Below are 11,554 nucleotides of genomic sequence, written 5' to 3'. Positions count from 1 at the left end.
AGGCCCGGCGAGCCCGAGCCAGGCCCGGCCGAGCCAGGCCCGGCGAGCCCGAGCCAGGCCCGGCGAGCCCGAGCCAGGCCCGGCGAGCCCGAGCCAGGCCCGGCGAGCCCGAGCCAGGCCCGGCGAGCCCGAGCCAGGCCCGGCGAGCCCGCCCCAGCAAGCCCGCCCCAGCAAGCCCGAGCCAGCCCCAGCAAGCCCGAGTCAGCCCCTGCAACCCCGAATCACCCCTGAAATGTAAGAAACCTAACGCTAACCCAGCACCCTACAACCTAACCTTAACCCCTAACCACTAACCCTTAACCCTAACCCTAAATTTCCACCTGTGTGCGGATGACACCCAACTCTACCTCTCTGCCTCCACCCTGAACTCCAAGATTACTGGCGTCCTGACCGACTGCCTGTCCGACATCAAGTCCTGGATGAGGGCCAACTTTCTCCAACTCAAGGTCAGCAAGACCGAGGCTCTGCTGACTGGCTCGCGCCAGCGCCTCCGCGCTTCAGGCGCTGGCAGCATCAGCCTCCACGGCTGCACACTCAACCTCACTGAGCCAGTCAGGAACCTTGGTGTCCTGTTGAGCTGTCATTTCTCCCCCACATCTGCACCATGACTGGTACTGCCTACCACCACCTCCGCAACATTGCCAGACTCCGCCACTGCCTCACCCCTCAGGCTGCCCAAACCCTCACCCACGCATTCCTCACAAGCTACAGATCATCCCAAACTCTGCAGTTCGTGTGCTCCCACGCACCGGGCTCCGTGACCCCATCCCTCGCCCGACCCCACTGGCTCCCCATCCCCTAGAGGATCAAGTTCAAGATCCTCGTCCTCACTTTCAATGCCATCCATGGCTTTGCCCCCTCCTACCTCTCTGACCTGCTAGCTCCCTACCAACCTGCCCGCTCCCTCCGTCCAGCGGGCTCCGGCCTGCTCCATGTCTCCCGCCCGACCCGCCTTACCATCAATGGCCGGGCTTTCAACCTCTGCCCCCACACTCTGGAACTGCATCCCACGGTCCCTTCGCCTTGCTTCCTCTCTTGCCTCCTTCAAGGCCGGTCTCAAGACCCTTCTCTTCGATCGTACATTTGATCTCCCTCCCACCTCTCTGCCTTCCCTCACCCCTACACCACCCTTCCCCCAAACTCTGGCCCCGACATCTGACTGTTCAGCTCTTTGGGACATCCTCCCAACGTGAAAGGCGCTCTATAAATGTCAGTTTGTTGTTGTTATACGTGGGGACGTCAGCGCATGTGCCCGCAGGACTGCAGTTGCCACTGTGTGGATGTCAGTGGCTGTAATACGTCCGCAGAACCGCAGGTGGTGCTGGTTGTGTAGCAGGTGCTCGTTCCAGTGCTGTGTGGACACTTGCTGCACAAACGATTTCAGCCAATCAGGAAGAGTATTGGATTAGCAATTTAATCATTATATAAAGTAAAAATAAGTGAAAGTGCACGGCTCCAATACACATTTCCATTCATTCATATTCATCTAAAAGGTAGAGAATGAAACAAACGGGGGTTTCCCTTATGGCACCCACTCTATACAGTGGCATTAGGTCATTGCTCTATTCCAACACTCAGCTGTTTGGCATCTGCCCAAATCTCTGTACAAACATAATTTCATTTGAAAAAGTTTCAATTTCCAGCCAGTTTAAGTAAACTTACAGTATGGGGATGATCTTAAGACAATGGAACTATATTTTAGTTTCAATCTGGCCTAATGTGGATCACCACAAAATAGGTCTTGCATTCCATGCAGAATTAAGACTTACCTCACAGAGGCTAGGAGGCTAATGACTAAAAGTTGCATTGGGCGAGGGATCAAAATCCAAAATACCAAAGACTGTTATTAGAGCTTGTGAAGTGTAACAATTTTTTGCATAAATTGCTAATCAATTACTTAGTGCCCTGAGTTTCTCATTAAAATTGAACAATTGAACAATGAGGTGATTGATGCAAGGGTAACATCATCCCTTATTTGGTACTCTACATCGCTTTCACTTTGATCTGTTTCATCTTCATCTGTCGCTTCTCCAGCTTCTTTTGTTCACGGCGTAGAACAGCTTCCTGGAAGGGAGAGGTGATAATTAGACCAGATGAGAAAGAAACCGAAATCCACAGCAGTTCAGAAATCTTATATTAAATATTAGAGCAGTGTGTAAGATCAATATTCTGCAAATTTATTAGCTTTTAACAAAGTCTCAGCCACATCAAGCAGTGGTTTGGTTTCTCTTTTAGCGTAGAAATAGGTTTCTGCATGTATCATCATGCTGACAAAGAAGACTGCAGTAGTTAATTTTCACATTGGAAGGAAAGTGTAACAACTGTGTTTTGTGGGCACTTCAACAGCCGATTTGTGCATAGCAGTGTATTTACTACCTTCCCTAGCAACTTGTTTAAGAGTTGTAAATTAACCTCTGCATAAAGGAAAACTTCCTGGTACTTTCCTGAAATTTTTCTTTTGCAACTCTGGTAACTGCTGCTCTGGCAGATTTTTATTCTGTACCTCGAGCCTGCGTTGTTTATCTGGATCCTCCTCATTCATGATCCTTTCTTTCTCTGCACGCTTTTTCTCCTCTCTCCGTGTTTGTGCGGCTTCCTGCCGTTGGGCATGAGTCATCTTCAGGAAATTTTCCTCCACACGAGCGCGATTCTTATCAGCCTTCATCTTACCCTGGGAAAAGTGGAAAAATTAATGCTATGAATCAGAAATTTCACAGGAAGTCATTTGGCCCAGAATAATACTTTACGATGCACCAAGATAGTAGAGCAAGAGGACAAACACCAGGAAGTTTTTCTCTTACTCTATGTGTTCTTACCTCACGGTTCAACCGGTACTTCTTTGCCTTGTCAATGCTGTAAACAACCATGTTCATCAGTGGCAGCAAGGATTCCATGTCCTTTGGAGAAGTGTTGCCCAGACCAGGAACTACATAAAGAGACCTTTAAGAGTTTAGCTGAAGAAACATTAATGGAAAAAATCTCGTACTAACTGTGCACAAACGATACTAATATTTTCCTTTATTGTTTTGAGCATGACCCCAAACGTAATGCCCTCTATTTACTGATTCAATGTGGAAATTTACAAATTACTCTGTACTCTGTTTACACACTCAACTCCAAACTGCTGCTGTCCTGACAGATTGCTTGTCGGACATCAAGTCCTGGAGAGCCAATTTTTGCCAGTTTAATGTCGACAAGACCAAGACCTTCCTGCTTAGTTTCCATCAGTGTCCCCTCACCTCAGATGCTGACAGCATCACGGATATTCTCTCCACCTTACTGAGCCAATACAGAACCCTGATGTCTTTTTCAACCCTCAACTGGGTTTTAAATCCCACATCTGTGCTTGGACCAGTTCTGCCTTCTCCCACCTCAGCAACGTTGCCCGCCTCCACCACTACTTCTCCCCTCAGGCTCCTAGCATTCATGCTCTTTATGTCTAGGCTTGACTATAACTCCCCTGCTCTCCAGACTTCCCAACTCTTCACTCCACAAGCTGCAGATTATTCAGAACTTTGTAGCTTGTGTCCTCTCCCACACTCAGCTCTGTGAGCCGATCGCCCCCATCCTCACCCAGCTTCCCTGGTTCCCCATCCCCCAAAGGATTGAGTCCTTTTAAAGCATTCCACGGTCTTGCTCCTCCCTACCTCTGTGATTTACTAAAACATTACCAATCTGTCTGCTCCCTCCTCGGTGAGAACCAACCTGCTCCATCAGCAGTAGGACCTCCAGCCTTTTTGCCCCCAACCTCTGGAACTACCATCTCCAATTGAATGTCGACAAGGCTCTCCACCTTGTCCCCTCCTTTGCCTACTTCAAGGCCCATGCATCTCCGCGACTGACTCCTGCTCATCCCTCGCACTCTCCACCCCACCATTAGAGGTTGTGCTTTCAGTCACTACGCATCAAAACTCTGGATCACTCTCCCTCAATCCCTCCGCCTTGCTTCCTCTCCCCCTTCTTTCAAGTCCCGCCTGAAAACTTTCCTCTTCGACGTGGCTTGCGGCAACCTCGCCCTCCCCCCGTATCAGAGTCAGGCTCCGCAACTGTTAAGCGCTCTGAAACACTACCCTGCATGGAAGGTGCTATATAAGTGCAAGTTGTGTTGTTGTTGTTGTCTCAAGATCTTCCTTTACAACCATGCATTTAGTCATCTTCCCCCACCCCATTGCCTCCAACCCCCAGCTTGAGTGCAAATCCTTAACTGTCCAGCGCTTTGAGATGTCCTCCCAACGTGGAAACCGCAATATAAATGCAATTTGTTATTGTTGTTGAACATTGCTTCTTTGTTTTTGAATTCTATGTTCTAATTTATAAAACCTATGATCCCATTAACATTTTATATAGTTTTGCCTACTTATTGTGCTCCATATAATTTAAAGAGTTCAGATTATATATAAATATATATATATATGAGAGAGACACACAGATTGAGTAAAGGGAGAGATACAAAGCGAGTGAGGTTTGATCAATGACCACTGTTTACCACTCCAGGCTGAAAGCATCCATTTAGCCCTTGTCATTTTTTGTCATTTAGTCATTCTGTCAAATTTCTATCCATTATATATCAAATTAACAAGTGATTTCTCATGATGGGAGAAAATAAATACAAACCTGGACTTACCGTTAAATGTAAACAGTAGTGTCTTTTTAGTATCAGGCAGCTTGAGGGGCTGGCCCTCTCTAAACAAAAACAAACAATAATCATTGAATTGAAGAGGTAGGCACACCATCTTATTTCCATCAATTTTTCTCCCATCCCACTCAGTTGTGGAGAGGGGGAGAGGAAAGATGAGAAAATCGCAGCTGAGCCAAGCACATACACTTTCCAGCAGAAATATTTGGATAACGACCAATTTCCTTCTCCTAAATTAGCCCAACTATTCTCCTGGCAAATACGAAAAAAAAATTCAAAGCTAAATATAGACAGGCTAGGGATGTGAGAAGATATGACAATGCCTTTCATGTTTGAACACTAATGTACATCATATACTTTGAGAAAAAGATGTATTTTACAAACAAATTCTACAGGAATTAGAAGAACAAAGAATTATGGGAAAGCAGTTTGGTAGATAGACCCAGGGTTTTATAAACCGAGGCACTGAAAACAAAGGACAAAAGCATTAAGTATTAGGTACAGTTTGGGACCCCATTGTAGAAGACAGAGATTTGAATATGATGCAGCATAGACAGTGACTAGATGTAGTGGGCTTCACATCCATTTCCCAAAACTACGCTGTGTGCAATATCTTCCTACAGTGTGAAGAGTCACCATGGCAAATGACTCTCATCATTACAAAAGCCTGGAAGTTTCCAATTGTCCTCTTAGTAAACATGTGAGCAAACAAGCAAAGGACAACAACAACAGCAGGACAGTAACTTTCCTCCCATTGGGGAGTTTTTGGGCGTAGTAGTTGACAGCACCGCCACTGATGGTGGAACAGAGGGCACAATGGACAAGGAGGGGAGGCCAGAGTCAGTTGAGCGGAGGCAGCAGGGAGTGGGTTGGGGAGTAAGCAGGTCGGAGAGTTAGGGAGGTGCCAGGGCAGGAAGGGATTTGAAGACAAGTGTGAGGATTTTGAAATCAATCTGTTTGGTAATGGTGAGCTAGTGGATACCTACTCTTGCATTATTTTAGGCCCAGAGAACTGATCCGAAAAGTGAATGGACTCAATTTTATCATCATGAGACGAGAGGAAATGCACCATCTGGAAACAAAGAAAAAAACATGCTTGAACTCTGTATAGAAGGAGTACCTTCAGCATTTTCATCTACATCATTAAAATCTACTCCCACTAAATTGAAAACAAAGTCGTTTGAAACGTGAGAAAGTGTGTTTTACAAATGATGAGTTTGATGTGAGCTACAATCCTTAACTGGGTTGGGAAGAGAGATCCTAAGGATTAACACAGTTTCTCTGAGAAAATAATTAATGGTGGAAAGACCATCACCAATGGAGGCACCAGAACTGAAATTCCAAGTCACACCAAAGCTTTGTAGAAACCCATTATTCCTTCCCGTGAAGGAATATTCTAAATATCCCTCTGAAATCCGGAGAAAGCCATAGTTGGACCTGGTTCGCGGGACACAAATCATTCCCTGGACTGGCCGGCGCTGTGGTTGGATCTCCCTGAACTAAGCCATCTTACCAGTGCGTTGTAGTTCTAGAGGAGCTCAGGCACCAGCAGAGTTCTGATTTGCTTAATCATCCAATTAAAAATGTTGCATTGGTTTTGTATGTAAATCTCAATCGTATTTACTGAACAAACATTATAGATGACTGAGAAACCCAAAACGTTTGTAAGGAGATAAAATGCTAACTGTGTGGGAAAGCACTGAAGACATGTGATGTCTGTGAGTGAGATAAAAACTTTGTGAGGAATGATTGTTCACGAAGAATGTATTCTAGCCTCTGATAACTGAACTATGGTTTATTAACCGGGAAACATCTTGCGGTGGGAACATGGCCTACAGCATTAGGCCAATGAGCTTTAGACATAAATGATATATTCGCTATTTCATTGGTCTGGGCTTCACACACAGTAACCAGTTAGGTATAAATACAGATAGTTCAGCGTTTGTATAGAATGAACTGGTTCAGGCAGAAACAAATGAGAAGTGAATCCATTGAATCTGCTGCCTTTCTCCCAGGGACAGGTCACTGCACATTTCTCCTGATGGTTGGTTACTACTTTATCCAGAAACGTTGATACTGTTTATTCGAACATGTATAACCATTAACTTGATAATTTGTGTAATAAAGGAAACGATTATTTGAATCTGAAACCATTGTCAACAATCAAATTCTTTCCAAAACATTATCAACTAATTTCCTTATCACAATTCCCTACAAGTTAGTGGTCTACTAAAGAAATAAGACCTAACTTTCATATACTTCAGCTCATTTTCTAATTCAGGTTACTTACTCTGTTATCCAGGATTCCCTCTGTGACTTCTCCCATTTCGGACAGGATAGCAAGTGAATCCGGAATTCCGAATTTAGACCCTGACTTTGGCTTATCGCTGCAGAATTCACTCTGGAAGTTTAACAATATACCTTTATGTAACTCAGGAAGATTATCACACACATTCCAGCAATTTGCAGACTTCCAAAAATAGGTAGAACCAGAATATTACGTAATAACCTTCTTTGCTCACTGTAAAAGCCTCTAAAGTTGACCCAATAATGAGGTGGTCAGAATTCAAAACATTCGAGAATGAGGTACAATAGCCAATTTCATTGCATGGTCATGAAGCAGGGCAGATTGCTCCCTTATTGCCAGCTGGTTCCGAACTAAATAAAATGACTGTCTGCTGGATCTTGAGGGCATTGCTGATATCACTTCCTGTGAGCTGCACATGCATAAAACAGGAAGCAACAACATTGGCAACCTAATGATACGAAAGCCATTTTAGCGCAAGACAATTTGATTTGTTTTCTACAAAATGCTTGTTGCTCTCACACAGACACACACACACACTACACACTTCATTTGCATTCCAGACTTGAGCTGTCGCCTTGAAACCCCATTGGTACGTACCAAATCCTGCATCTCCTTCTGCATCCTCCCCATGGCTTTCCGTGAACCAATGGCAAATACATAGGTATCCATGTCTTCTTCATTCATTGTGACTTTGATTTGCTGAAAATTAAACCAAAGTGTTTTGTTTTCTTGGGAGACATCGTACCCGTCAGAAGCCTGAATGTATGTATGCTATTGCATTTTGATGGTCAACAACAATTTGCATTTATATAGTGCCCTTCATGCAGGGTACTGTCCTGGAGCGCTGGGACCTGGTTGGCTATAGTTTATTTAGGTAACAAACCACAACAATTGCTTATTCTCAGTATACAATACTGTTTACACTCAGTATAGCCTATTCCTGCCTAATTACTTACAGTCCAATTCTACATCTTATTTGCCTCAGTTTTAGTTTAGCTGTCTCACTCCTCATCCTTAGGGTCAGACAAATAGTGATAGCAGAGGAGTGAGAACATGTGATAGCTGGGTGGCTGATTTTAAATTAGGGATTGTCTGGAACAAAGGGTCTGGATCTTTCCCACTATTTAGGAACTTATGGACATCATTTGGGAAACGCATGACCACTTGTGGAATACTACCCAGAACAAGTGAGCTTCTCCAGGAGAGAACAATACTCAATAAACCCCCAAATATATATATATATATATATAGACATATATATACACGTACGTACCACCTGGTCACTGGCTGGCCTCATCATGCGTGCGAGGACATTCAACAGATCTTGACGTTTCAAAAACTAAAATAAAGAAAAAAGGATTTGTTTTTTGGGTTTAGCTGGTGACTGAGATGTGATTTAAATAATCATTGGAGAAAGTTGTCACAGACAAATTAGTTTTATTCTCCCCCATTTTGTACTGATTAACAATGTTAACACTGTTCGTGCAGTATCAAACTGAAGTATTCTCAATTATCAGCAATAGTCCTGCTGTCAAAGCAACTAAATACTACATTGCATCTTTTGAGTATTTATTGCAATTAAATAAGTCATATTAACCTTGAATTACTCATAGAATAAGCCATATTATGTGCAGTTCTTGGCACTTTTGAAATGCAAGATTCAGAGGCTACCGGGATGATTCTGTACTTGCTGCTAAATTATGAGTCTAATTCCACCTTCATCTAACTTGTACACATATGCACTTTCTACCTGGGGTCAACAGATAAGAGACAAGCCCAGAATCGCTGGCCATTTGTAGCACAGGTAACATGACCATTGTATGATCTCAACTTCTATCTCGGCTGAGATCAGTTAACTCATCACAAACTAAAATTAAATTCTGAACTTTGATCTGTATGACTTGACTTTACTCACTGGAACATCAATGGAGCTCCAGCAATGTCACTGTTAACTTGTAGCATCAAAAAAATTGAACTGAGAAAATGGAGCATTGACTTTGAATATCACTTTCCCAATACCTTCAGCTGAATCAACATCCCTCACAGCACAGACGCCCTGAGCACCACAGGTTATAAATGTGTTCGTTTTCCTGGTTTAGCTCCCAGTACTGATGGGCTCTTTATTCATCCCGTCATCTCCTGCAAATAGGCATATATTTAATGCCGCAGTTATTAACAAAATTGCGACATTACAAGAAAAAAAACCGATGCGACTAGAAGAGCATTTTGCCAAATAACCAAATATACAAAAGACTGGGTTTATGTGAGAGCTACATGAAAATATGTAAGTCTCAACAACATCATATGAAGGTGAAGGCAGGAATGGTACCAGTGCTGGTGGGAAACACAAAGCTTTGGAAGTGAACTCTGGTGTCAGGAAAATTACTGGGCAATCCCACTCTGAGCAACTGGTGAAGTTGCTGAATCAAATTCAATGATTATTATTGTTTCGGTATGATAATTAAAAGTGAAAATACCAGCACTTTGCTTAAAACGATCTGCACTACAGCACAAATTCACTTATAATGTGGTTACATTATGTAAAAATGTAGTTACACTCTTGGAACCTGTTCCCCTTCCACAGAGAGCAGTCAGTTAGTCCATTTGTTTTCCACGGCCAGTTGTTTTGCACTAAAAAGGTGGGCTTGCAGGTCATCAGGTTACCTTTGTCACTTATTTGCTTTGCGTTTCTTGCACAAAGCTGGATGTGACACTAGAATTGCTTAAATTGCTTACAGCGGCTTCCACTATATTTAGTTTCCATTTTGCACTTTTACTATGCAATTTCAACAGCATCAGGTATCAAATTGACTCAGTTGCGAGTACTCACAACTCTGGATCAGTTCATGAACACACCACCGTCTAAACCTGGCTCATAATCTAGCTCAACAACCAGCGCAGTATTATCAGTTATGCACTGCATCCTTTGGATGAAACATTAAAACCGACCTTCCATCTGCCTTTTATTCAGGTGTACATTAATGATCTTGTCTCTGAAATGCTGTAATCTCTCCAGCGCCTTGGGACATCCTCCCGACATGAAAGGTGCTATACAAATGTAATCTTGTTGTTGTTGTATTCAGACAAAGAAGGAAGTTTCTCAGAGTATCCCGACCAGCAATCTTCCAGATTAACTGCTCATTTAATAATAATAATAATTCTTGCATTTGATATAGCGCTTTTCACGTCTTCAAGACGTCTCAAAGCGTTTGACAGAATATACTGTAAAGTGAATTGACCGTATATATTTGTGGGCAAAACGTGGCAGCCAATTGCGCAGAGCAGCGTCCTACAAACAGTCGTGGATTGAAATGACCAATTTTATCATTTTTTCTTGAGGGATTATTATCAGACATGTGGAGTAAGGAAACTTGCCCAAGGTTTCACCCTGCCAGGAATCAAACCCAGGTCTCTCGCTTGTGAGGCAAGAGCTCTAACCACTGAGCTACAGGACTCCACATTTGTCTCATAGCTGTTTGTGTGATTTTCTTGGTGCTAAATAACTGCTGGATTTGCCTACAAAAAGTCACTATATTTGACAATAATTGTCTGTGAAGTTGCTTGTGGTGTTTGTTGTTGTAGATTTTGCAAATGCAAATTCTTTCTTCAATTACAATCACAACAACTTGTTACAGATCCTCTCAATACTCACCGACAAGTGCAAAGTTACTCTCAAGCAGTTGCTTATGGGAACTGAACCACGCTGCAGCCAGCCGGTTGTTTTTGTTTTTGCCGATGATGTAATTCATGATGTAAGCAAGGAGCCCAGTGACCATCAGAATCTCCATGTAGTAGCTCTCCCAGCTGTTCTGGAGATGATGGGACCTGAACCACGGGCCAATGACAGCAGTTGTTAGAAATTTAGAGAAATTGCAAAAAATGTCCAGGGACACAAGCTCCTCCTCCTCATCACTATCTCAGTGTGTCGACACTCCGCTTAACATAACATCACAGGTAGGAGCAGTAGGCCATTCGGCCCTTCGAGCCTGCCCCGCCATTCAATCATGGCTGATCTTCTAATCTAACTCCAGCTAATAACCTGACCCTGCCTTATCCCATATCCCTTAATCCTTTTGCAATAAGAAATATATCTATCTCAGTCTTGAATATGCTCAAGGAATATGTTCCGCTTGTTTTCAGCATGAAACAAAGACAACGGAGGGAGTTCTGCCATAATAACATATACATTCAGATTTTTAATATAAGAGATAATCCACGTGCAAATAGGCACAAAGAGTTCTACCTTTTAAAAACAACCTTTTTTTGTAAAAATGAGTGAATTTTGACTTGAAATAAACAGTCTGTCAGACCAAAGGTGATAACAACAACTTGCATTGATATTGCGCCCTTCACACTGGGTAGCATCCCGGTTTATATAGCGTCTATCCAACGAGTGTATGTATATATACTTGGAGTGAGTACTGGAATGTTTCAGCGCTGATAGCATGCTAACATTAACTATCCAGGTTCACACATAAAAGAATTTCATTTAGGGTGAAGGTCAAGTGGGTGCTCGATATGTGGACCTAAAGTCCAAGAGTCTGGTGTTTCTCAGCGCGTCCGAGCTCGCAAAATATGTCCTACATTGAACGGTGATTTTGCTATCTCCG

The 11,554-nt window shown here is 43.2% G+C and overlaps 1 protein-coding gene across 1 annotated transcript in view; it reads right to left on the bottom strand.

Moving 5' to 3' along the window:
* Positions 1–1,395: 1,395 nt before the first annotated feature.
* LOC121850666 (PAT complex subunit CCDC47-like) overlaps positions 1,396–11,554 on the bottom strand; it is a 10,623-nt gene continuing 464 nt past the window's right edge. The window contains 12 exon segments of the mRNA XM_042343467.1: positions 1,396–2,064; positions 2,504–2,671; positions 2,817–2,926; positions 4,625–4,683; positions 5,623–5,708; positions 6,927–7,037; positions 7,542–7,643; positions 8,218–8,283; positions 8,964–8,986; positions 8,989–9,045; positions 9,048–9,083; positions 10,597–10,769. Coding sequence (XP_042199401.1) covers positions 1,984–2,064; positions 2,504–2,671; positions 2,817–2,926; positions 4,625–4,683; positions 5,623–5,708; positions 6,927–7,037; positions 7,542–7,643; positions 8,218–8,283; positions 8,964–8,986; positions 8,989–9,045; positions 9,048–9,083; positions 10,597–10,769 — 1,072 coding nt within the window. The 3' untranslated portion in view covers positions 1,396–1,983.

The sequence above is a fragment of the Callorhinchus milii genome, unplaced genomic scaffold (assembly GCF_018977255.1).
Source record: "Callorhinchus milii isolate IMCB2004 unplaced genomic scaffold, IMCB_Cmil_1.0 Scaffold23, whole genome shotgun sequence".
NCBI lineage: Eukaryota > Metazoa > Chordata > Chondrichthyes > Chimaeriformes > Callorhinchidae > Callorhinchus > Callorhinchus milii.
Note: the sequence above shows the minus strand (reverse complement) of the source record. Positions and strands in the feature narration are given on the sequence as shown.